This window comes from Marmota marmota, unplaced genomic scaffold, assembly GCF_001458135.2.
Source record: "Marmota marmota marmota unplaced genomic scaffold, marMar, whole genome shotgun sequence".
NCBI lineage: Eukaryota > Metazoa > Chordata > Mammalia > Rodentia > Sciuridae > Marmota > Marmota marmota.
In genome coordinates, this window is record NW_025999968.1 from 37,370,224 (window position 1) to 37,398,188 (window position 27,965).

The 27,965-nt window shown below is 35.1% G+C and overlaps 1 protein-coding gene across 1 annotated transcript in view; it reads right to left on the bottom strand.

Moving 5' to 3' along the window:
• Positions 1-25,550, bottom strand: part of Samsn1 (SAM domain, SH3 domain and nuclear localization signals 1) — a 144,611-nt gene extending 119,061 nt beyond the window's left edge. The window contains exons 1-3 of the mRNA XM_015478650.2: positions 25,527-25,550; positions 19,656-19,787; positions 2,189-2,229 (exon numbers count right to left, since the gene is read on the bottom strand). Coding sequence (XP_015334136.2) covers positions 2,189-2,229; positions 19,656-19,787; positions 25,527-25,550 — 197 coding nt within the window. The remainder of the gene's footprint in view (positions 1-2,188; positions 2,230-19,655; positions 19,788-25,526) is intronic.
• Positions 25,551-27,965: the final 2,415 nt, after the last annotated feature.

The following is a 27,965-nucleotide window of genomic DNA, read 5'->3' on the forward strand; positions in this document are numbered from 1 at the left end:
TGGATCACCCTGATAAAGTCTGTACCCACAGTACCACCATCATAAAAACAGAGGTTATAAAATGTGGTTGATAATGCAATGCAACAGGAAGCTCACAGTCCCTAAAGACCTGCTTTTAAATATATATGCTTATCAAACTTGAATCTTATCACATCTTGAGAGTTAATTAAAATTTACAAGAAACACAGTATATAGGAAATGACATTTAAAAAACTATAACAAGGATTCAATCAGCAAAATTTTAAAAATAAAAAAAAAATTCCTCCAGACATGCAACCCAGTGTCTTCAACAAATAAAAACATAAATTAAGAGACATGAAGCAAAGGCAATGTATGGAGCTTATTTGGATCCTGACTCAAACGATCTATGAAAAGCACTGAAGGCTGATAGAGAAACTTAAACATTGGCTGTGTATTTGGTGAGATGATGTTATTTTCCTTATTTTGTTCTGGTAAAGTAGTGGTATTTTGATTATGCTTTTCAAAAAATAGCCCTTTTTTTACAACAGAATATATTGAAATTTGAAATTATATGGCTGCTATCTGCTTTATTAAAAATAAATAAATAAAAACAAAACAGTGGAAATAGGGGTGGGCTTGTAAAATGAGTTAAGCCAAAATAAGATTGACAGTAGTTGTTCAAACTTGGCAATGTGACTTCATCATTATCTCCTCTTCTGTATGTGATGGAAATTTTCCATAATACAATGTTTTAAAACAGAAAGTATAAGACTATACTTACTCGACTTTGTTAATAGATTCATGCATGAATGAACATACTCACATCCTATGCACATAACTACCCTTGTTAGAGCATCAGATTTCCACTACTGATATTCGGTAGTCACTAAACTAAAGCCAAATTTACCTGCTTTTTTTTTTTTTTAAAAAAAAAGCTTCAGGTTGTAAGCAAAAACCTGTATATGTAAGTTTCTTTCCTACGTAACAATTTTAATGCCAAATGCTTAGGCCATCTCTTGGCTAAAAGCTACTTATGCTGTAACAAAATGAGGTAGGTATGTAAAGGCATGCAATGTTATTCCCTTCAGGAATAACAATTGAGGAACTCAAAGAGTCTTCGATTTTGTTCTAACAGGTTAGAGCCTGAGGAGCACCTTAGTAGATTCTTTTGTTGGAAAAAGCATAATTTGGTCTTTCTCAGGCACCTTCCCTTTAATTTATCTTCCACCTGCCCCTTGAGGCTTTGGTATCCTCTAATCTGTGAACGCATTAATCATAAGCCAACAACTGCAATTTTGTTTAAGTGTTTGACCTAGAATTAGTGAGTTGCTTATCCATGGATAAACAGCTAGGTAGGTTGGGCTTGAAGACTGAGAAGGGTACTGCCAAAGCTGGTTCTTTACTTGATTAAACTCATGCTTAAAATGCCAATGTTGCAGTTTAAGTACTTTGAGACTGGTAAAATACAACTCCCCCTGCCTGGCAGGATCCTTGAACTGTGAATTGTCTGTGGATTCATGAGTTAAGCTAAATGCATGGAGCTTGTTTGAATCTCAACTTCTCAACTAGAAGAATGCTTTCAGCAGGAAAGGGAGGAAAGAATGTGGAATACAGAGCACATGGGCTAGGAGAAGGCAAGGGCTGTGGAGAAAGAGGACACCCAGAGAATCTCACCCAGTTCACAGTTTGGTCTCAGACCAAGATACAAGGAAGCTTAATTTTCTGTATCCTCAGCAACCGATCTGGAAGTTTCCGGCTAAACCAGTTTCCTGCCCCTGTGTATTTATTGCATACTAGTTAACATTCTGTTGCCTGGTGCCACATGTGTATGTCACATCCTCTGGCAGCTCTGTGTGCAGAATGTAAAGCCGGGCCTGACCTAAATAACCCAAAACTCTGCAAACACATTCGTATTTGGATTAGATGAACTCTTTAGAAGATTAGTAGGCCACCAATAGACACATGTTTTCAACTAGGCTCCCAATTTAATCTGAGCCTAGTTTAAACATTTTTTCTTCTGAAAATTTAATTTTCACATCCCTGTCTACAGAAATGGCATAACACAGTTTTCTTATGCAATCGCATAAACAGAAATGGTTTCTGAGTTATACACACCCAGATCTGCACAGGACAGTAAAAAAATAATAATAAAAATAAAAAAAAAATAGTCACATTCCACTTTATAGGACTAAGAGAACATAAAATTTACAAAGTAAATTTGACTTACTTTCTCTTTTTTGGTTCTTCATTGTCAGAATTAGAAACTTCCTGTAAAATAAATAAAGAAAAATAAAACCACTTTAAGAAATCAGAAAGAATTCAAACAGTGCTCAGCCTTGTGGTGTAAATCAAGTGCAGCTCATTTTGTCTTACCTAGTAAAATGATGAGTGTTTTCTCCTTTTTCAGTAATGTGTCACAGAGATCTTTATTTGTTTTCTTCTTTCGCCTTTGCAACTTTAAGAATGTTAGGGTATTTTCCCTATTAACTAGAGTTTATACCTCATTCTAAGCTCTTCCCAGTTAAACAAAAACAAAAACATAACTGGTCTTTTAAATCAAAGCATGTAATTAAATCCTCACAACTTCAGACCACCGAAACCAAGGGGAGATGAATGCCAGAGTATGCTAATTGCTTTATATAGTATCTTTTCTTTTCTTTTTTTTTTTTTTTTGCAGTTCTGGTGATCCAACCCAGAGGTCTCTCACTTACTAGCCAAGGGCTGCATCACCAAGCTACACCACCAGCTTGGTACCTTCTTTTGCCAAAGGAAAGTAGATTATTACAATACCCTATGGATGTTGAAATCATCTGTGATTCATCTGACCTTTCTCTTCAGAGCAACTGAATGGTTTGCAAAATCCCTTACACATTTAGGGGAAGAATATGTCACCATATTTTCTACCATCCTCGGAAGAGCTAAAATTCCCCCCAGGCCTCTTTGAGAACCCCTCAGATTCTCTTTTGTTCATCCCATCCTTCATTCAAAAAATGTGTACTGAATTTGTGCTGCATTATAGACAGCAGATCATGTTCTGGGAAGTTTGATCTATTTGATATGGTAGAAATTTGCATACTGTACTAAAAAAAATTGGAACACTATTCCATGTAGTGGGAAAAAGAAATACAAAGCTACAAAGAATGGTGAAAGAAAATCAGAAAAAGAAAAGTTGGTAGGAGGGAAGAATAGAAGATTAGACAAGGGAGAATGAAGGGAAGGGAGGCAGATGGGAATAGGAAAGACAGCAGAATGAATTAGACATAACTTTGCTATGTTCATATGTGAATACACGACCAGTGTAACTCTACATCATATACAAGCACAAGAATGGGAAGTCATACTCCATGTATGTGTGATATGTCAAAATGCATTCTACTGTCATGTGTAACTAAAAAGAACAAATAAAAAATTGTTTAAAAAGTAAAGTTGGTTCTGTTACTCAAATGTTTAATGGTATCAGCCTGTGAGAGTCAAATCAGAATCTTTCCCCAGCATAGTGATTAAGGAGGTCCTTCCTCTAACCCGTACTGTATTTCTTGTTGAGCAATCAGAGGATAAATTTGAATATCCTGGGTTTTTTTTTGTTGTTGTTCTTTCAGTTTTTGAGCAGTGCTTTACTGAAAGTGAATAATGAAACAAGTTCCCCACCTTATGGAAAAGTTTTGACAAGTTTGAAATCTGTGTGGATTACCCAGGGAGGACATCTAGTAGCAGAGTAGAGTGTATATAAGGATGTGAGAGTTAGGAACTAAGACCTGTGGAGAGCTGAGACATCAGCAGGCCTCTGAGGAGTTAATGGTCTAACTGACCACACCTTAAATTCTCTGGGCTTTGTTATCATGTGTCCTAAAAGTAACCAATTTCTATCCACAGTGGTTTTTTATGAAATTCTTCAGGTCTAGATGTTGCCAAGCCTCAGTCTGGAAGCTAATTGTGTTTCTTTCACCAAGATCAGCAGACACACAAGCTTAAGCAGTTAGGAATGGTCATGAGGAGAGAGCAGGGACATTCCCCTTTGTAGCCACGTTTTCTGTCCTATATATCTGGAATTCGCGAGGAAGGGGCAAGCTCCTTATTCATACCATCTATGCTTCCTGGGCCAAATATGTCTCAATGGTCAGAATCCACAATCGCAAGTCTCAATCATTTGCCCTATGGGTTTAGATTGCTCTCTTGGGATTACAAATCTTGCAATTTTTAAAATAGATTCTGTCTTTTGTGAGAATAGAAAGGGATCGAGTCTAGAGTTAGCCAGTACAAAAGGTGACTCTACTAAAAGGAAAATGGAAAATAGTAGATACATCTTACATTTTAAAATTTGAATCACCATATTTTTAAATCAGCTTATCAGCTTATTATATCAGTATTTCATTGTTTTTTTTTTTCTTTCAAACCGATTAATTCCAGATGGCTCACAAAATTCATGTGCAGTTGAGCCTAGAATGCTTGAACTCAGGGCAACGGTGTATTTATTATTCCAGCCATCACCTGTTTCACCCAGTGAATCCTTTGTTAAATTAATACTTGTAGTCAGGTTTGTACACACACGAAACTGGTTAAGGATTTGTGACTGCTGATCATGCATCATGGGGAAAGAGAAACAATTAGCTAAGAGAAACAATTAGCTTCTGGGTTGAGTTTTGGGAACATCTGGACTAAGACTGAAATAATTTCAAACCATGGATAGAGATTTTTAGGACACATATTATCACATTCTCTAGGGACTTTCACTTCTTTCTGTTGGAAATGGGTCATCCAAGTTTTTTCTTCTAATAAATCTGCTTAGATTTGGGGATCTTTTATTAACAAATTTTCTTTTAATGAATACTTTGGGAAAAAAAAATTGAACTTCTTTACATTCCGGCAAAGATGAAAGAGTTAATATAGTTCTCCTTAGGCAGCCTGCTTCCTCCAGGACCTGGAGTCAAGCACATTAAATTCGGGTCTGAAGTGTGATTATGTGAGGAAAGGGGATTACTTAAACAGGGCACCATCTACTTAATTAGAATAATAGGCCTGTTCCCTGGGTGTCACCTAGTTGTAGATTACTACTGAACTGGTTAAGTAATTTTTAGTACTGCTTGTGCTAGACTTAAAGCAGCTGTGGAAAATATAAACTGCCTTCCCACTCTGACTTCTGCTTACATAAGCAGACTGTCTGGTACTTTGGAGTTCAGACCCCGGTTCTTTATTTCTGGAGGGGCAAGTCAAGAAAGACTCCATACGGCTTTATTTTTAGAACTACAGCTGTTAGTGTGTGTGCATGCAAACATGCATGGTGTTTCTTATGGTCTGAACTCCAAAAGGAAGACACCCGTTCTGAGTGAAATAATTCCATTTTGTCCATTAATTTGACAGTTACCATAAATACCAGGTAAAATTTACTTCTGTTAGTTCTCATTTTATTATACCCTAAACCTAGCACTGATCATTGGTCTTTTCTTTCATTCACTGATGAATTTGTGGCTTCATTTAATTTTTGCTCCTTGAAATGGTTATAAAAACGTAAAACATAGGCACATTATTACAAATGAATCAACAGAAACTAAGGAATATGTTCAACCTGTGTTATTCATAATGTGCATGCAGGTAGGCTCCAGGAGAAAAGCATTTCTACATAACTATGAAACTAGGTCAAATCAACACACACACACACACACACACACACACATATGTATTGAGAAAGTGAAAGAAATGAAGAAAAGGGTGCCGCATAAAAGAAGAGATACATTTTAGATATCAAATATCATATTTCTATTCTCAGGCCCTGGTTACAGATGACTGTTCTTTGGTCTTGAGACTAATCTGTACATGTTTCTTGCATTATTGGTTTACCAATCTCATTTTCAAATTACAACATCAAAAGGAAGAATGAAGTACATGTTAGGAGCTATTGTTTTCTAGCTAATGGAAATATCAAAGGTGTTTCTATACCAGAGAAAAATGATTGACAGTAACTGCTAGTGTAAAACCCATGGTGAATTTTTAAGACTGTGAAACTGATGGGATCTTACCTTTGATTTACAAGTGAGTTAACTGAGGCTTAAAATGGTAAATTGACTTGCCTAGGGTCATGCATGCAGTGCGTTATCTTGATTAAATTATTCTACTATACTTATTTGGAATTGTACAATTCATTCATTCCTACATTGGCAGTTCATTTAACAAACATTTACTGAGCATCTACTATGTACTGACACTATTATAAGGGAGAAAATATTTCTTTCCTCACCTTTCAAGGTTCCTGGCTGGCACCTCTATAACGAAATACAGATTTTTTAAAAAAGGAAAGTACGTATTAAAGAATGTATATATATATATATATATATATATATATATATATATATATATATACACACACACATGGCATGGATAACTTAAAAATGAAAAGCCAAAGTTCTAGGGAAATCTGTGTATTTTTATAGACAGTCACACAGAGGTATAGAGAATACTAAGGTATGATCTACTGGTGGGATCCTGGGGGAACCTAAAAAGGTCTGGTTTTTTGTTCAGCTTCCTAGACTCTTTATGTGACATGTCTTCTCTCCAGGGATAAGGCAGAATACCTGTGACCAGAGAGCCTTCCAGAGAGGAGAAAGGGAGAATATCAGAGAGTAACCTTCTTAGGTTTTATGGTCTGCATCCGGGAAAAGGAGCAAGGGAAATCCTAGTTTCTGTGACCTACTTCAGGGGAGAAATGGGCAAGGAAAAATTGGTCTCTATGACCCACTTTACGAACGAGAAGGTAGAAGCAGGTCAAAGAGAACTTCCTCCTTCTATGTTTTTTCTCAATTTCCTTCAGCTTAAAATATTCTGTATACCAAGGTGGCACATTTTGAGGTAGCATTCCCTGTACCCATCCCTATTTTGGAAACAATGAAGAATTTCAAGTAATTTTCTCTCAGTTATCTACCATCAATGACTATTGATCTCAGGATTCTCTCAGATTCCACTTTCTTAATTTTGAAGGCTAAATAAGCTAATCGGCATTAAATCCTTGCATGATGCCAAGCACATTAAAAATACTTATAGATGGTGCTATTTCTCATTTGGTGAATTTTTCATTAATAGTTACATAAAATTCTGATATCAGGCAAGAGCTGAACATATATACAAACACATATATATGTACACATGTATATATGTGTTTGTATATATGCATATGAATTTCCATTAGAATTATTTGATTTCTACTTTTCAATACATCTCTTGAAAGAACAAAGATAATTCACCTGCATAACTAAAATGGTTTTATTAAAATAATAGTGCAGTAATTCAAAAAATGCCACTTCCAAACTTCTCATCTTCCCGTGCCTCAACAAAAGTTCCTAGAGATGTCCAAAAAAAAAGATATAACAGTTAATAAAACTTCTTTATTTTTTTCTCTCTCCTCTTTTTTTTTTATGATATTGTGGATTGGACCCAGGTATCAAACGTGCTAGGCAAGTGCTCTACAACTAAGCTACCTCCTCAGTCTCCTTTTAAAACTTCTAAGACCACCTAGCAAAGAGAATAACTATGATGCATCGAAGTTAATAAAGAAGAATCATTCTGCAGTGCACCAGAAGACGGCAGGGTGAGGAAAGAATGCGTATCCAGCAATCAACCCTGTTCTAAAAACAAGGGAGGGTGATCACAAATATGAAGGAGTCTATCAGTCATAACCCCTCTGTCTTGCCTCCGAACTATGAACATGTGGGAAAAAACATCATGAAGAACTCTCCCAAGGTATAGAACATGTCACAAAGGAGAAGTTTGGTAAATGTGCCTAGTCTGAGCACAATTAGTTAAAGTCAGTGACTAAGAGTGACCAGGCTTCAATGTTTTCCCTTTAGTAACATCTTGACTTTACTCACTTGCAGAACAATCATGGTAGAACACACACAAGTTCAAAAGGCTCTACATGTAGTAATTCATTTAATCCTCAAACCTGTGCTATGCAATTTATACCATCACATTATCCTCAGTTTATTAAGAAGAAAACTGAGGCAGAGAATTGTCAAGATTCTTGCCTAAGATCACATAACTAGCAAGGGGTAAAATAGATTTTATGCCTAGTATCTTCATGACAACATAAAGTTATTGCTCTTCTCATAGCACTATAACTTAGCTGCAAAGATACAGAATTCATCTGTCATCTAGATTAGAGATTTCACAAATAAGCACTATTGGCCAGAGGATCAGCTACAAAAAATGCAGAGAAAATGTAACACCATATGTCACTAGGAAACAAATAATTCAGAAAGCTTACCATTATTGAAGCACAAATACTAATTGTTTAGTACTATATGAAGACAAGTACTATATGAAGGCAAGACCACACAGTTATGTGTTTTAAAAGCATGATTCTTTTTGTGAATGCCACCACCATCATAATTTAGAAATGCTCAGTAATTTAATACAACACATTTAATTAAAAATAGACACTTAAGGAACCATGAATTTAGATGACATTCTGCAATTGGACGCCCCCAGATTTTTACCGTAATAGTGCCATGCTTCTCAGGAAAAACAGATTTCATCCTCCCATGAGAATAAAACCAAGAAAAAGCAACAGTCAGCTCATCCTGCTGGGAAAGGAGACTTGCTTGCCAGCCCGCACAGCTCCTGTCTCGAGGTAACAATCCTCGAGAGCTAATGAATTCTGATTTCTCTAAGAGGGTGATATATAGCATCCACACACGGCCCCTCATCTCAGGGCTGATCCTATGGCTTGTAGTGCCTGGAGAATGCACAGGGACCATATCTAATCCATCAAGGATAGAGCTTGTAAATTGCATATGAACTTTGCCATTTGTCTACTGGTGTGCTAAGTGAGCTGTCTATCAATCCTGAAGTAACAAACTCTTCTCATAGCACTATAAATATCCAGGATGGCAAAACAGGTTACCTAGGGGATGATTATTTGCATTATAAAAGAGTCTTCTTTTTTCAAAAATAAAAAGTCCCTTTCAGAGTTCTTGAAACGGAGAGCTATCTTAAATAGCCCTAAATGTGTTGTGATTTATGAGATTTTATTTGCACCAGGTTTCAGATAGAGAAAGAACAACTCATATTTAATATTACATTTCATGTTTCCTGACACTTATATCATTATTTTATTTAATCCTCATGGTCACAAATGGAACAAGGTCAAGCCAAACAAACATGCAAGAAGAGTGATTGACAATGAGATGAGTAAAAATATCAATTCTTTCTGTGATAGAAAAGAACTAAACCAGCCCTCCAAAATCTGGCTCGTTGTCCCCAGGTCTGTAAATAAATTGGGAAAGATCCAAAGTCCCTCTCAGTTCTTCACATCCATAGAATGAAGATTTGAGAAACTTAAAATCCCTTTCAGTAGAAATAAGCTGTGATTCCTGATCTACTCAAAGCCAGTAGGGATGACAAAGCTTTTAAGAGAAAATTGAAGTGGGAATGGACTTTTTTTTTTTTTTGCTTTACAGTTTTTTCTTTAAAAACATGATTAAAGAGATAACTATGGCTTTCATTAGATTCAATTAGTAATCGTATCATACGCCCAGGAAATAAAAAGGAGAACAGGGCATAATTAACCTTAATCTATTGATTCCATTTTACTTTAACATAAATCTCTATTTACGGGAGAAAAACCAATTAAATCCACCCAAAAGTGTCACATATAAATTGGTGGCAGAGTATGCTGTATGCAATCATACATATAATAGGAAAAAATTAAGCAGGGAAGAAAAGTGCAGTCTTTTTAATGAATACAACCTATGCTTTATATGTTGGCTTGTTGCAAGTCATGAGATCCAGAAATGAAGGAAAGGATTACATGCACTGTTTTGACACTGACTTCCCTTGTTCATAGTTTGATGCAGACCAAGCTGATGGGATGCCATTGTTAATCTCATTTTCTTCCTTTAGTGTCTCTGTTATTAATGGCTATGTCAATGCTGATGTTAATATGGAGGCAGAACGAAAAACTCCCAACTTTAATAGTTTGGAGCCAAGTAAGAAATGCAGTTAAGTGGTTAGAATACCAACCTGGGAGTGACCTACCTTGACCTCTCCATTACTCACCTATTCTAAGATGACATGCCACATTTCAACATGTCCATTTATCCATTTATAAGGCACTAGACTCTAAGTGCTTTTTAAGGCCTTTTATGAAAGGTGCTAGGACCCTGTGCAAAGATAATGTCTTACCCACCTGCCTTTCACCACGTTTTGTTGTTGTATTGGCCTTCCTGGGTGAGATCAAAACCTTTCACCAACTTTGACTCTAGTTCTTCCTTCTTAAGCTCAGCTTAAATCTCACTTTCTCCATGCAGCTTGCACCATTAAACCACAAACCACAGTTACATGCCTAGAGTGAACACCTCTTACTGATCACTTACTTTGTGCCAGGCACTGTGCTCATAAATGTGAAATACCTCATCACTTTTTATTCTCACCTGATGATAAAGAGGACACAGATGGTTTTCTCATATTGTAAGAGAAAAATAAAAGCTTAAAGAGTTTAGGGAACTTATGCAAGATCACATAGCTGGTTAATTTCAAAGCTGGGATTTTTAATATTGGTTGACCTGCAAAATTCTGTATTCCTACTTACTATATGGTATTATTTTTAAATTTCGTTTTTGGCAATTCTTACAGAAGTTATACTTGATATTTATACTACAGAATCTAATCACATGATTTCTTATCTTATTCTCTAGATATTTGGGTAGGGTGTGTGTGTGTGTGTGTATGTGTGTGTGTGTGTGTGTGTGTGTGTGTGTGTATGGATATCTATCATTCATTTACCTGAAAATCAGTATGTAGACGGAGGAGGAAGAAGAGAAAGAGGAGATGGAAAAGGTAGGGAAGAAAGGGAGGAAAATATCTAACTATCCTGACTGCTATAACTGACTGTTCAGATCCCACCTATCATAGGCACCAAGTTGTAGACACTAATGTACTACATAGGGAAAAATCAAAGTGTGAGCAGCCTTTTTATTTTTTATTTTTTGGCATTAACGATTGAACCCAGGAGTGTGTTACCATGACCTACTACTTCATTAGCCCTTATTTTGTTTTGAGACAGGGTCTCCCTAAGTTGCTGAGGCTCACTTTGAACTTGAGATCCTCCAACCTCAACCTCCCCAGTGGCTGGGATTACAAGCATGCACCATTGTGCCTGTCTCAAGCAGTCTTTTTTAAAAATTATTTATTTATTCTAATTTGTTATATATGACAGCAGAATGCATTTCAATTCATACTACACATACAGTGCACAGTTTTTCATGTCTCTGGTTGTACACAGAATAGAGTCACACCATTCGTGTTTTCATACATGGACTTGGGGTAATGATGTCCAACTCATTCCACCATCTTTCTACCCCGGTCCCCTCTCCTTCCCACCTTCCCCTTTGCCCTATCTAAAGTTCCTCCATTCCTCCCATGCTCCCCCTCCCCCAATCCCCATTATCTCCATTAACTCCAAGCAGTCTTTTTGAATGTCACATATCTCAACAGAGACAGTGAGATAGATTCTGGAACCCACCACTGCAGTGGTGACTTCTTGATTCGGCTATTTCCTGGTTGTGGCAGAAGTAGTAATTATTATAGTAATTTCTGCAAGCTGAGAGTTACAAAAATTTTGAGCTCTGAGTAACTTGTATGTATTTTATTTTGCTTAAATTAGCTTAGATTTGATTACCTACAAATAACCCTGATCAATATTTATATTAATTCAAATTTCTATATCAGTTATTTTTTTATTACACAACCAATTATTCCAAAATTTAGTGACTGACAATAATACACATTTCTTAATCTCACAATTTCTATGACTAAATCATCTCACTCATTTCTAAGTTTTGTAGTCTCTCAAAAGTTTGCAAAAAGCTGTTGGCCCAAGGACTAAGGTCTCGTTTGTAGTTTCAGCTGGGGAAAGGGTCTTTTTCCAGCCTCACACAATGATTGTCAACAACATTCAATTTTCCAGAGGCTGTGAAATTGAAAGCCTCATTTTGTTACTGGTTGTTCCTTGCCACATGGGACTCTCCTATGTGGGATCTTGCTTCAGAGTAATGCGCAATCCAAAAAAGTAATAATGGCAATCTCATAGCAAGGCTTTTGTAATCTCATTATGAAGTCACTCCTGTCACCTTTGCCATATTCAATTAAAATTAAGTCACATAGCAGAGTGAGGGTCACACAACAACACAAGTACCCAAGGGCAGATATGATGGTTATTTTTGTGTGTCAACATGTGTAGGTCATATTACTAAAATATGTGGTAAAACACGAATCTATAATGTTGTCATGAAAGCATTTCATAGATGAGATTGACATTTCAATCAGTAGACTTTAAGTAAAGCAAATCACCCTTCATTATGGGGGTGTGCCTCAATTAATCAATTTAAGGTGTTAAGAACACTTCCACCAATCTCATCCAAGGAAGAGGGAATTCTGCCTCCAGACTACCCTCAAATTTCCACTTTAACATAAACTCTTCCTTGGGTCTGCAGCCTGCTTAGACTGCCCTATACAATTGCATGAGTCAATTACTTAAAATTTCTTTTTCTCTCCCTCTCTCTTTTCACACACACACACACACACACACACACACACACGCACTTATGAACATTCCTCAGAAAATCCTACCTAACATAGAGGAGTTCATTTGAGGCCAACTTAGAATTCTGTCTGCAATTCGGAAAGGAAAACAATAACATTTAATGTTAAACAGTTCTTCCCCCTTGCAAGAAAAAAGAAACTTTAAATGTATTCATGGAACCATTTGAGAGAAGTAAGGGGCCTTAGAGAGCACCTAATCTAATCTTTTCATTTTGTAGAGGTGGAAACTGAGTTCCAGATTGGATAATGACTTCTTTAATGCTATTTAGGAACCAAGCCAGGGTGAGAACTCAGTTTTCTTTCTTAATGCTTTTGCTATTTTCTCATGATAATAAGCTGAGGCTGAGACTTGCACCTGGTGGCCTTGAGACTGATTATAGTGATGGAAAGCCTTCACAGGCAAAGGAAGCAAGGTAGATCTTCCCTGGAGTTGCCTTTCTTGTCATGGGTAATGGTTTTGTGTGGTGGCCCCTGTCCTCCAACCCAGACCCCTTGATGATCAGTGGAGTGCATATCCAAGATGTCTGGCTGGGATCACAAATGCTGCTAGAGGGTACAGGATAGAGCAAAAACTAACTGGCCATAAGAGGATTAAACCCCTGACCTTGGCCTCATTAGTACTGAGTTCTAACCAACTGTTAGACATGCTTCACATTGTTTGTGTTTAAAACTATGCTTGATTCTGCTATATTACCCTCTCATTAACATCTAGTAACTGGGACCAATTTTATTGATTTCTCCCGTGCTTTTCATGAATGCAGAATGTGGATAAGTGGATATATTTTAAAAAATAAACTTACGTTTTTTAAATATTTAAGTTTAAAATGAAAACATTGAAATATGAGTTAGTAGGTGAACAAATGTTCACTATGATAGATTTTCTTGTTTACCACTATCTATGTGTGGTGGGGAATCTGAGGTTGAATTGTCAAGCATTGCACTACACCTGGGACTTTGAGGCAATTTGCAGAGATTAAAATCTCAGGTTTCCTAATGCACATCAACAATAAATCCTGTTGCTTCTTCTTGTCCAGCCCAGTAAAAATCAATGCTTTTAGGTAAGGAGTGCTGATTACAAATTATTTTGAGAAATTATTTTAAAACGATATGACGCTCAAGTGAGAGTTTGACTTAAAGTCATTTAATCAAGGATATTAAATTAAAAGATCACTCTGCCCCAGTATGATGGTTTGCAGAAGGAAGGGAAATGATCATTAACACACACTGTACCAGGTGCTTAAAATGTCTTCTAACATTTGATCCTCCCTACAAATGAAGACACAGATATTTTTATCCATATTCTATTGCTCAGAAAATTTAAGGTCAGAGAAGTTCAATAACATTCCCGAGGATACACAGTTCCCAGCCTGGGATCAAGAATAAAATGCTAGTCTATTAACTTCATTGCCCATCTCAGTTCTGTCTGCTATGTCCTCTAGATAACAGGTTATATTTAGCATATATATTATATTGTGGAGGGTTTTTTTCCCTCATGCTATCTTGCCCTCCTCCTCACTTTCATCTCCCAAAGACATTCTCCCACTAACACCTCTTCTAGTCTCTCACTCTTGTGTACCCATGTGTGCCTGCACCATACACAAACACACTTGGGGCAGAGGCCAGTTAACAAGAGCAGTGTTTGGGAAGCCAGAACTCCAGTCTTGACTCCACCTGTCACTTCAATGGAGTCTCCATCTCAGCTTCATCCCTGGTAAATACATATGCTCCCTATAATCTTATTTCTTTCTAAATATATAAATAAATATTTCTTATCAAGTATAGTTAAATTTTAATATCTGTATTCATTCTAAATCTACGTAACCAAATCTTGTCATTGAGTATTTTTACTCTTTAATACTTATACTGCCCTAAATGAGGACAATTAATACTATCTAGTTATCTGATGTTTCAATTCTGTCACCAACATCAAATATTCATGTGGGTATTGAGCACTGCACATGTGCCTGATGCGATTTAGGAAATAAATTTTGATTTGATTTTGATTTGAAAACCAAAGGTGGGTAAAAATATACTGTTTTTATTGCTTCTCTGAGGCTGAGCTCACTTTAACCATTGAAGCCCTAGAATCTGAATTGAGATGTGCTGCTTAGTATTAAAATGCACACTAGATCCCAAAGTGTTAGTTTACATACAAGAATATAACTAGTTGTGTATTGAAATGTGTATTTTGGATTAATTCATTTAATTAAAATAGATTTTTAAACCGACTTCACCTATTTCTCTTTAATTTTTTTTTGAACTGTGACTACTAGAATGTCTAAAATTAAACATGTGGGTCATGCTATTTCTAATGAACAGGAATAGGTTCAGGGTGGGTTTTAGCTATCTGTTTGTATCTTTAGGTCATCCTGAAGTCCAGCCGCTCTTGAAAACAGCGGCCAGAAGTTATAACAAAGTCTTTCTGTGTAATACATCTTTGCAATTTCTTCTAAAATAGAATGGTATTAAATAGTTTTGCCTTTTGCCATTTTTCTCCATCTTAACTGGGGGAAAATTACATTTTAATTTGTTAACATTTTACAAACCCCAAATGTCAGAGAATAGTTGTCTCCAAGTTATTTTCAACATGAGCCTAACAATTGGACCCTGAGGTAGAAATGACACTATCTACGAAAGAGAAGAGCCACCTGCAGAAAGTCACTCCCTCTTTGTGCCTACTGCAGAGGTGTGGCTCTGGCATGTTTTCCTCTGGCTTGTCTCCCGGATGCAGGAGCCAGAGGCTGAAAACCACATTTCACAAGTTCCCTTGAAGTCTGCATAACAGATGTGACTTAAGTGTGGCAGAATGCATGCATTTACAAGAAATCCAGAAGGTGGGAAGTGGAAGTGGAGGCCATATCCAGCAACAATGTAAAAGAAATGACTGACATTTTATTTGACCTACCTCAGATAGTATCATTTCAACAATCAATATAAAACTGTTACAGTATTTCACATTCTTGTCATATGAAGTCTTTACAATATGGCTTACTTTTTTACACTTAATGCCATCTGCATTTACACTAGCCATTTTTCAAATACTCGGTTGCCACCTGTGGCTGTACGGTGCAGCTCTAAGGCAGAGATGGCAACCTTTTTCTGTGAAGAGCCAGATAGAAATATTTTAGGCTTCACATAGATTTTATTGCATTCTATTGGCTCATTTATTTTTGTTTTTAAACAAACTTTTAAAAATGTAAAGGCCATTCTTAGCTCATAGACAGTATAAATTCAGGATGCTCAGGCTGTAATTTTCAATCCTTGTTCTGAAATATGAAATATCATCCCTTCTGATGGTCTTCTAACTTATGTGCTAAATCCTTTCAGCTTACATTAGCAAGAGCAGATTCTGTTGTCTGCAATCATGCTTGGCCAGATTAATAAAGAGACTCATTCTCCATGTTCTACAGCAGAAGGAAACTGAGGTTGAGAGAATTCAAGCACATTTCCAAGGTCATATACCTCATAAGTAGAGAATTCATTTCTGCCCTCCACCAAAGTTCATACTTTTAGACCTTGCATCATTGAATCACCATTATTGATACTTTGTTAGCTTAAGAAATGCACCTGCATTAATCCATTTATTTAGTATACAAATATTTATTGAGCAACCACTACGTACAAGATATAAATAATAGGAACATAGCCCCTGCCTTACATATAAAGTCATTTTTTGAAAAGGCTCAAATTTCTCATCAATTTAATTTATGAGATACAAAATGAAGTTGAAAATTGATGATTATTTGCTTCCATCAATCAATATAGATGGCAAACCAGATATTTAAGGTTTGATCTACTTAACCCCAAATTGGCAGAGATACAAAATTTTATGTTCTCACTCTTTTTCTAATTCAAGATATTTATTATACTTGGACATAATCAGGAGATACTGAAGCTTGTACAGAACCAAGAATGTACATTCAACACTTAAAATAATAAGAGAGTGGTCAGTCCTTAGTTTAGAATGCTACTACATTTTCTTTCAACATTCATACTTGTTATATTTATATTTATATATTATGCATATAATATTTATATTTATATTTGTTCACTCTATGGAGTTTTTACCCACTGTTTTTAGCAGTATTCCTTACAAAACTCCTTGATTTTGCTAATAGACTAGATGACATTATTCTCTTTTTAAAATTTAATAAAATATCATGTTTTAATTGATTCCTCTTTGGACCAGTTCCAAATTTTCATCCTCTCCTGGAACTACTGCATTTAATTACAAGCCAACTATACATAATGTTCCTCACTGGAAAACTTATCCCCTCTCCCCCAACAACTCCGCTACCCTTAATTGTGCAGTTGGTCTATACCAGATCATCTTGTTTAAGATTCTGGATAATCTTATGTTTGTCCATGGAACTCCCCTCCATGCTTAAAATTATTTTCCAAATAGTAAAATTCTTAATAACTATGTATGAATACAATAGCTCTTACTAGAAGCCAAAAAAACCTGAGCATGCTTCTCTCATTTTGATTTTTCTTTTCAATTCATGTGGCCTATGATATTATTTTCAGGTTGAGTTGTAATTTTCACTGTAACAACTAGCAGTGATGTCAGGTTGGTGCTACAGCTTTTGAGAGCACCTGTCCTCTCTGGGAAGGCTACAGACACAATTGGATTGAGGGTTAGGAACTCCTGGCAGAGCACAATCCACATTAGGGGAGTGCTCACAGTATTTCTAGAGAACCCAGTCAAAAATAATATTTTTCTGATACTGTCAAGATTTTTCCAAATATATTTCTCTTGAATTAGGGGAAAGAAAGAAAGGAGAAGACTGAAATAAACATAAATACTAGGGTTAAAAAAAGAAATCCGTTCTTCAGAGGCTCAGAGGGAAAATCAGGAAAACTTCAAACCATGAACTAGGAAGACTAAGAATGCAGATCCTTAAAATCTTTTAATTTCATTATTAGAAGACTGACTTTATTTTATCCAACAGAGGAACTATTTTCATTGCTAATATAAAAATTATCAAATATAATTTAATAAGATCAATTTAATTCAATAATGAAATGGTGGAATCAATGGTCAAACTGACCTTTCAGTTTATGGGTGTGTATACACACACACACACACACACTCACACACTCACACATACAGATATCCTATGTGTGCACACACATACATATACACATACTAGTTTGTTTATATACATAAGTTTTTAACTAAATACTGAAACAGAAAGGGAGAGAACTGTAGCAATTCAAATCATGTTTTTATTATTATCATTTATTGTTGTAAGATACATGATTTTTGAAAAAAAAAATTCTAGTAGGCTAGTTGGCCATGAACTTGTTTATTTGTCATGCATACTTATTAAATTCACACATTTAAGGAAACATCTTCAGGCTCTATTCAATTTTTCCTTTTAATTACAGGGTGAAAATGCATATGAACATTCTATGAGGTCAAAGAAGGGCCTCTATGTAAATGATCTCTCTCTCACACATAAATATGTAAAATATATTTCTGCCTCCTCATATTCACATCTGTCAATGCCAACATCTATGGATATTGCAAAGGGTATAGAAGTGAGGAAAGAGTTTTCACTGGATTGAAAATGTTTTTGTCTTATTTCTATTTTACTGAAACTAATTATTGAAATTGTTCGCTAATAGCATTGCTTTCTAGTTGATCTATGCTTCTGAGAAGCAGAAATCTTCTGTAAGCCATAAAAAAAGCAGTTTTCAATGTAACCAAAGAACAAAATTGGTGGGTGTGAAGGCAAGTGTAAAACTCTGAAGGCCTTTATTGTAACCCTTTCTCTAGAGTAAAAAATATCTGGGCTTGAATCCTCACACATCCTCTTTTTAACTTGGCAAGTTACTTTTCTCAACATTTCTAAACCTTTCTGAAATTGTTGTGGGAATAAATATAAATAATTTCATATATACACATCACTGAGTTTAGTGCTTTACAAAAACAGAGGCACTGCATAAATCATCGTTAACATTAATTACTTGTGATTTATTGGGCAAAAGTTTGATTGTAAGGGCAGGAGATGACATCTAAAACATTCTCACTTGCAGCAGACATTTTTTAAATATTTTTATTGTCCTGAGTCACAATGAAGTTAAACAAGTTTGTTAGTATAGAACTATTTTAAATACAGCACAACTAAGAGTTAGAATAGACAGCATTATTTTTAAAAAGGTCCCTGTTCTTGCAGAACTCAGAGAACTTTGTATCTCTGTCAATTTAATGATAATTTACAGAAAATGTTTGCATTTCCATTCTGGTAACCTATTTTTTAAGCTGATAATATGTGTTTGCAAATTCAAGAAATAGTTTAGTAAAGTGGTTAGGCTATAGGATTGGAAAACTGATGGTGGTATGCTGAAGTCAGTGTTCAAAATAATTAATAATTAAATATTAGGTATTGCAATCCTGTAGCTAACCTTTGGAAGCTGTAAATTAGCTAGAAGGGACACATGTTTACATCATGGGAGTTGACATACTCTACAAATCCATGTCTCTCCTCCCCAAACACACACACACACACACACACCCAGAACTGGTTAACCAGAAGCCACTGATGAAGGCACCTGCCGACTGTAACACATAATGGATTATTGCCTTTGGCCAATTATCTTGCCTTTCTCTCCTGCAATTTCTCATCAAGAAAATGAATGTAATTATAATGCTTTGAGTATTAAATGTTTTAATTTGTGTGATCACCTAATATATACTATATGCATAATCAATAAGGAGTAGTTCATATTAAGCCAAAATCATGAAAGCTGCCACAATGAGGAGAAACTCAGAAACTAAAAGTAAACAAAATCACAGGTACAGTGGAGCATGCCCTAATCCCAGCAGCATAGGAGGCCAAGGCAGGCCTCAGCAACTGTGAGTGCTAAGCAATTCAGTGAGACCCTGTCTCTAAATAAAATATAAAATAGGGCTGGGGATGTGGCTCAGTGGTTGAATACCCCTGATTTCAATCCCCAGTACAAAAAAAAAAAAAAAAAAAACCATAAATGAAGAACTTTTCTGAGAACAATGGATTTTTGCTGTATTAACAGGTGTCATTGAGCAATGAGTCTAAATATGCAATGGAAAAGAAATTTGATACACTCAAGGCTTTACTCACCATGAAGAGATTGTGGTGTGTTTGTGCCCTGTCCTCAGTGGGTGAGACAGGACAGCTGGTTCCTCCACGGGTGCTTTCTTGGTTAGCTTGCTGCCCTGAGGTTGGTTCATATAAGCTATCCGTAGATCCCTCCTGCAAGGCAGAGATGTGTGAGTTAAAGACTAAGAGAAAAAATCATTTTCCTTGAAATAGCACCTAAGTTATCAACCTACCTATACATAGTACTCTACCTAAATTATGCTAGACACAGGGATCAAGAGTTTATAGTATGATACTTTTCAGCAGTGAACACAACAGTGAAGAAAAGCATTCTCACCACTTACAAGACATGAAACCAATGTAGGTACCCTTCAACAGATAAAATAAAGAAAATATGATATATATACATGATAATATATTACTCAGCCATAAAGAATGACATTATGGCATTTGCTGGTAAACGGATAGACTGGAGACTATCATTCTAAGTGAAATAAATCAATCCCCCAAAACCAGAGGTCGAATGTTCTCTGATATATAGATGCTAGCACACAATAAGGGGTGGTGGGGATAGAAGTTCATTAGATTAGACAAAGGGAAATGAAGGGAAGGAAGCGAAGATGGGAAAAGGAAATACAGTAGAATGAATTGGACATAAATTGTCTATGTTCATCTATAAATACATGACCAGTGAAACTCCACATCATGTTTAGCCACAAGAATGGGATCCTAATTAGAATAAGTTATACTCCACGTATGTATAAAACATTAAAACACATTCTACTGTCATGTATATCTAAAAAGAAAATAAAAATAAATAAATAAATAAATAACAAATAGTAAAAGAATTAAACGTGAAGAAGCATGATCGAAAAAATGGAACAATTCCTCAAGAGGCATGATGATGAAGACTTTCAGTTCAAACTCCTAAAAAGAAGCCTCTTTGATCCATCCAATATACTGTTTGGGTCACAGGATTTAATCACGTGCATCTTTATTTAGTATTCCTTACTTGTATAAGAAAGACAATCTGCTATACTTGAGCATTTTCAGCTATAAAGCAGCAGTTCATTCACCATGAAGAGGAGTCATAATGATAAAATGAAAACTCTGTATTCCTTGAAATAGCAAAAGTATTTCACACAGATAGTAAAGGCATTAATATTAGTGTTTAGAAAATGCATACTATAAATAATATTCTTTGTTTTTAATCTTTTGTGACATATATAAACCATTGTGAACTATATTATGACTTTTCCTTGTATTTTTTGAAGCAAACTTAATTGACTTGCTTTTTTCCTCCATTTTTAGACAGAATGAGTTTAGTTTCTGGCATCATCTGCAAGCAAACTTAAAGGAGAGAGCTATATACTTCATTCTAGGTATATTAACTAGTGATGCTGATGATGGTGTCATCAATACAAAGGTCTGATGGACTATATATCTCAACTTATTTTTTAAACGTACTGTACTGAAAATGTTTTTGTTTTTAAAAACATATTTTATTACCATATTAGCAAAGTAAAATTTGAGTACACTGCCTACATTTAGAACTTTCAGCCATTATGCTTTGCAGTTTCTTATTTTGCATAACCACTGTTCCAAACACATGGCACATTATTGTGAAAATAAGATGTTAAGGAAGATATGCAGGCTCTAACATTAATTAACATGAAGTGAACCCCAAACCAACAGAAACACAGAGTGAGCAAAGCAAAAGAGCGTGCTACACCTTCCTCCAGTAACAGGCAGCATAGGCCAGACTTAAACCTCATAGGGGTAATAAGATGTCTTCCGCATACAGCACTTCATCTGAAATGTAAATGAGACAGAAAAGAATCTTCTGTCAGCAGTTGCTGGGGTTCTGCTTATAGGCAGATAAAGGACAGAAAAGCAAAATTCAAAACACTGCCAGCAAAATGAGATAAAGCTCCCAATGGTTCAGGGTCTGGATCAATAATACACCATGTATTTCGTTGGATGTGAACTCCCAGCACCAGCAATGTACACCTGGTTCTAAACAGGCCACAGAGACACTTGAGAGGTATGTCTACAAGTAGAGGGAGAAAGGCAAAGAAGCCAGGAAGGAGAGCGAGAAAGAGCACGGGGAAAGAGAGAAAGACGAGAGTTGTCATTCAAAAAGCCAAAGCATGGGAAGAGATCGAATGCTGAGAAAGAGAGCCAACCAGACAATCTGAAAATAAAACAGTTCATTCCAGATAAAATTAAAATCATAAAACAAATGGAGAAATAATTTAAGAATATTTATGATCTTCACAATGATAAATGAAAATATAATACATGATTAAAAATAAATAATTTATAATGAAACAAAACAAATGAAACAAGAGTAATTAAATAGGAGCAAAACCAAACAATTTTGAAAAAAAAAACTTAAAAATGAATATCATAATTGCAGACATTTATATTGAATAATTGAAAATTGGGATGAACTCCTCTATCCTGAGAAGTACAAAAATGCTGAAGACTTTACCCAGACTGCAGCATTAGAGGAAAAATGGAAAAGACATGAACATGCAGACAAAGTATATTGAGAGGCTACAACATAGGACAAACAGCAATTCTGGCAAAAGAAAATGATGGCTCTTTCAGCTCAATGCAAGAAAACAACAGATCAATTTTTCTTAACCTACTTTTAAAAATCCTAATAAAATGTCAAGAAAATTAAAACTCATGGTGTATATGAAGATACATCATGGCCTATCCATGCTTAATACAGGAATGTAAGGATGTTTCAACATATAAATGTACATTAAATATTCATGAGAATGTTTATCCTAACAAATCTTCTAAGGCAGTTGAAAATTTTAATATCTGTGACAAAATCTTAGTAAGTTGGGGAAAAGATGGGACTTTCTTATCCTGATTAGGGTTGTTTATCAAACTCCTTAGGTAAACTCAATTAGAAGTAATTGCACAAATCCTAGTTAGAAATTATATGGTGCCTGCATCACAGAATTCTCGTCTGTCAATGCCAGAGAAGAGAGTAAAACGTTGAGAAGAAGGAAATTGATAGATTGCATTTGAAAATCTGAGTAAACCACAGACTACCAGGAAAGTTTAATTTAGCCAAATTCTTTATTTGTAATACCAATATCTAAAAATCACAGTGTATATATAAATCAGCAAAAGCAAACCAAGGAAAAAATGTTTATGATGGCAGCCAACATGCTTAGATTTCCAGCAACAAATTGAACCAAGTTTGTGTAAAAATTTCATAGAGAAAATTCTAAAACATCACTAAAGGCCGTGAAAAAATTAAAGGAATTGATAAAAATAAGGCTATATATTTTTGTAGATAACTTAGGATCTGCTGTCAAATTATATGAAAATCTGGAAAAGGATTTTGATTAGATGATCCTAAATTGATAAAGAAGAACAAAGACTTTTAAAAGTCAAAACTTGGAAGGACAAGGAGGATGTATTTTTCTAAGTAAGATATCTACCTGACATTAGAATCATATTAAATAGGTGTGTCAAAGAAATAGCAAAAGGTGAGGGAAAGAGAGATAGACTAGAAAGTCAAAATAAAGATAGATGCAGGGCTTCAAATCACTAAAGAAATGGTGCAGGGATAATTGATTCACAACCTCATGGGTTACAAAGTCATGCTAAACTCAATAACTGTATGATGAGCCCAATAAGAAAATCACTTTGCTTCAAATGACCAAGCTTTTAAAAATGCTCATCACAACATAAAATGCCAAGAAAAATTGTGGAGTCAGAGTGGCATATATAAAGGAGTATTTCTGCCTCCCTTTTGATAGACCCCATTTCAAGTTTATAGATCCAAAATAATAGCAATCACCTTTAATGGATTATTTATAGTACTCCTGGTTCTGAATGGGTAGTTTATTAAGTTTCTGCTTTATATTTCTCTTAAAAACCCCATTTACTAAAAGATTTACAATTTCCCCCATACACTTAAATAAGAGAATATTTAACTCTTTCACTATTTTCTCCATGATATACTTAATATTTAAAATCACCTGCTTCCCAGAGATTTAAAGGTCAATATATTTATATATATCTTCATTTTTAAATTCTGTAATCTTTCCACTCAATCAATGATTTTCATCTCTGAAATGAACAGAGTCCCATGTTTGCATTCTTACAGACAGATAAAATATGTTTTGGATTATGAGTAAATTCCTGGTAAAAGCTTATTAACCACCCCCACTTTTTTTTTTTTAACTGATCATAAAAGTACGCTGTCGGAACACTTTGGTTGAGAATCAATATGCTAAGTAATTTTTTTTATTTACTCCATGAAAAGGAATTTTTAAAACAACTGAAATAACTTTAGTATTTTTCAAATATTTCATATGTATTTTCTTATTAAAGCAATTAATTTTTATAACAAACTTTGGAATTCTTGAACACATGATTGTTTATGATGGTTCAATCTAATAAAATGTTTCTAAGCAAGTAACTTCATAAAGATAATTTTTAAAGATAGAAAAACATGTTACAGTCATTAAGTCCATGAGCCAGGACTTTGAAGAAATTCTTTATAGTATGTGCTTCCTTCCCTATATTACTGAGAAAAACAATCACGCTCATTATATAGTCATATGTCTTTAGCAGTAGGATTACAAGCGTATGCTATACCATGCTGAACCATGCTATGTTATAGAGACATTAGCATACTGATTATATTACCATTCAAAATGATTTCAGAATGCAATCCTCTTTGGTGCTACACTGCCTATTTCCATGGGAAGTGTATTCAGATAAACCATATATAGCTATTTTAGATCAACTAGAAAAGAATGCAAAATACCACTTAAATCACCTGAAATGGGATTTCTCTATTCAGATTTATATGGCACAAAGCAAAGTTGAGAGCTGGCAGTTATTTAGTAAATTGGACTACACAGGCAACTTAAACTCGATGATTCAGCCTCTCACAACTCACAATTGCATTTTATTTTTCAAGATGCTCTGAGATTAAATCCCTTATCTTGGCTTAAAATGCCTCCTGTTTAGGTATTGCAATGTATGTCAGCACCATCTCTAGTACTTATGTTAATCTTATTTGCAATTTGGAAAGAAAACAAACATCAAAAGTAGACCATTTTATTTTCCCAAATGAGAGGGATCGCCCAACAACATCTTGAAATGCCAATGAATAGGTATAACGCCTTGCTGTAAACACAGATAGAAATGAATAAAATTATTTTTAAATCCACTTTTAAGCATTGGCATATGGTCACAATTGCAGGTTAGAATTATAAATATTTCCAGATCTATGACTACCTGATAACTTTCACTGATCCACTTCAGGCTAAAGAAAATAAAAAGTAATAATGTAAAAAGGAATTTGAGAGATGCTTATACCCTTGAGTGAGCACATCTCCAAGTCTGGCTTCATCTATTGTACCTTGCATTTACAATTCAGTGTAACTCAGAAAACTGCCTCTATGGAAGCTAACCAAGCCAACATTGAATGGAATTCATTACTCAAACAATGAAGAAAAATTTTTGATTCCTGGAATATCTCAAAGCAAAGCAAGTAACCCCAATGCAGCATATTTTGCAAAAGTTTTTCTCATATTAATAACAAGTAGAAGAAAATAGTCAAAAGTACTGTGCACAGAAGACCATACTTTTAAAGTCATCATAAAAATATTAAATTACTAATAATTATTGTAGATGAATGTATTTGTTTTAAGTTGCTTGTCTCTGAACAGAGTTAACAGGCACTAAATGAAAGCATTCTTTCTGTTCTTTCTGAAGGGAACTATCTTATGAAACACTAAATGTATTACTGACATCAGGAAGCTTAGGATAAAAGCTTAATTTCACTCCTTTTATTTGACGCAACAACATAAAAATGAGAACATAAATGGGGCCTGTAAAAGAACTCACCAGCGAAAAGCAGAAAAGATTCATTTTGATCAGCTTCAGTCTCTGTTGCTGTGCTTTAAAAAATACGATTGCCCCTGGTCGCTCTGTCTTGCCTTCACAGCTGTTTGGACAGTTCTCCTGAGAGATTATTACAAAATCAAATCCCTGCCATAATCCAGGGGATTCAGCGACCATTATCAAATGAGATAGGTCTTTATTGAACAAACAATTTCCTAAAGTAATGAAGAACCCTGACTAATGAAATGAGAGAATGAGACTTAACCATGATCTGTGTAAATAGATATCAAAGGTGATGGTGATATTCCTCAAATCAGGGGGTGGGGGCAGGATGCAGCCTAAACAACTGTAGGTCTGGTTAACTATATTTAAAAAATGAAGCAAAACCCTGAAGGACACATCTTTCTTCAATGCAAAAGTAACCCCTTCCCTTTAAATGTGTCAGATCAAGGCTCTCTCTTATGTTCCTCCCCATCTTCCATTCCTCTTTTTTTTGACATCAACAAAGTTACAAAGTTTAATTAAATCATATTTTACTTGATATATTTCATTCATCTATTGATGGACATTTGGGTTGCTTCTATCTTTCGGCAATTGTACATAATGCTGCTATGAACATCTGTATAAAAATATCTGCTCAAATCCCTGTTTTCAATTCTTTGGGGTATTTACCCAGAAGTAGCATTGTTGGATCATACAGTAGTTCTTTGTTGAAGAGGAAACACCGTGCTATTTTTTACAGTGGCTGAAACATGTCACATTCCCACCCAGGTCTCTATTCTCCACATCCTCATAAAAACTGTTTTTAAATTTATATCTACATACTGGCCATCCTAATGGGGATGAAGTAGTAGCTCATAGTTTTTATTACAGTTGCTTAATTACTTGTGATATAGTGTTTATTGATCATTTGCATACCTTCCTTGGGCTTTCGGTGCTATTCTATTCGTCTATATGTGTATATTTATTAAAGTTCCATATTAATTGGATTACAATTGCTTTATAGTAAGTTGTGAAAATAAGTATTCTTGGTATCCCCTTGGATACCTGTGTTTATTGAAATCCATTTTTTTTTCTATTTTAAAGATATAGAAATTAAGACTAAAAATAAGTAATTTTCCCAAGGCCAAAACTAGAAAGTGGTAGATTCTAGAATTTAATCCAGAAATTCTGATCCTAAATTTTATCTTTATCATCTTCTGTAAATTGTAGGATAGTACTTAGCTCTCTGCCTTGAGCAAACTCTCTTTGAAATGGCCATGATAAACATAGCTTTGTGAAAGAAGCAACCAGGTGATTCTTCGATATATATCTAGTCCTTTTATTCTTAGATATATTGTTACATACAATAATATTTCTAAAAGTTAAATTTGTTTTAACTTAATTTTATTTTTTCCTCTTATTTATTTGTAATTGCCAAATAAAAAATATATTTCTGTTGTACAACATGATGTTTTAAAATACTTATGTGGAGAGTTAAATCACATTAATCAGCATTGCATATGTTTTGAAATATAGTCCTCCTTTGGTACCCAAGGAGTATGGGTTCAGGGACTCCTGGTGGATAACAAAATCCATGAGTGTTCAAGCCTCTTAAATAAAATGGCATTGTATTTGAAAATATCCTGAATGGGACATCATCTCTTTTACTTACAATACCCACACATTCTTATACACAGTTGGTAGAACTATCAATTAGTACAAGCATATGGATAACAGTATGGAGGTTCCTCAGGAAAATAAAAATGGATATGCCATATGACCCAGCTCTCCTCCTTCTAGGTATATGTATCAAAAGAAATGAAATCAACGGACCAGATGCCTGCACTTCCATGTCTATTGCAGCACACTCATAAAATATGGCATCAACCTGTACATCCCAATCAATGGGTGAATGAAGAAAGAAAATGTGGTGTATATATATACATACAATAGAATTCTGTCTATAGAAAGAAATCCTGTCATTTTGTAGAAAAATGGATGGAACTGAAACATTCTGTTAAGTGTAATAAACAACCACAGACAAATACCACATGCTATCTCTCATTTTGGAAGCTAAAATGTCAGTCTGAAAGTAGAACAGTGATTGTTAGAGGTTGGGAGGGACTGAGGGAAGGGGTAGGAGAGGTATATTGGATAAGATATCAAAACATAGTAGAATGAAAAAACTCTAGTGTTGATCACATTGGGTTTTCTATAGTTCACATTAACCTATTATGAAGAACCAGGAGAGAGAACCTAAAATGCCTTTGAACATAAAGAAATGATAAGGAGTAGAAATGCTCATTACTCTGATTTTTTCACTATATATTATGTTATGTATTAAAATATCCTAGTGTACCCCATAAATGAGTGCAATTATTATGTGTTAAACAAAAATAAAAAAGTTTCTCTCTGTCTCTCTGTCTCTGTCTCTGTCTCTGTCTCTCTCATACACACACA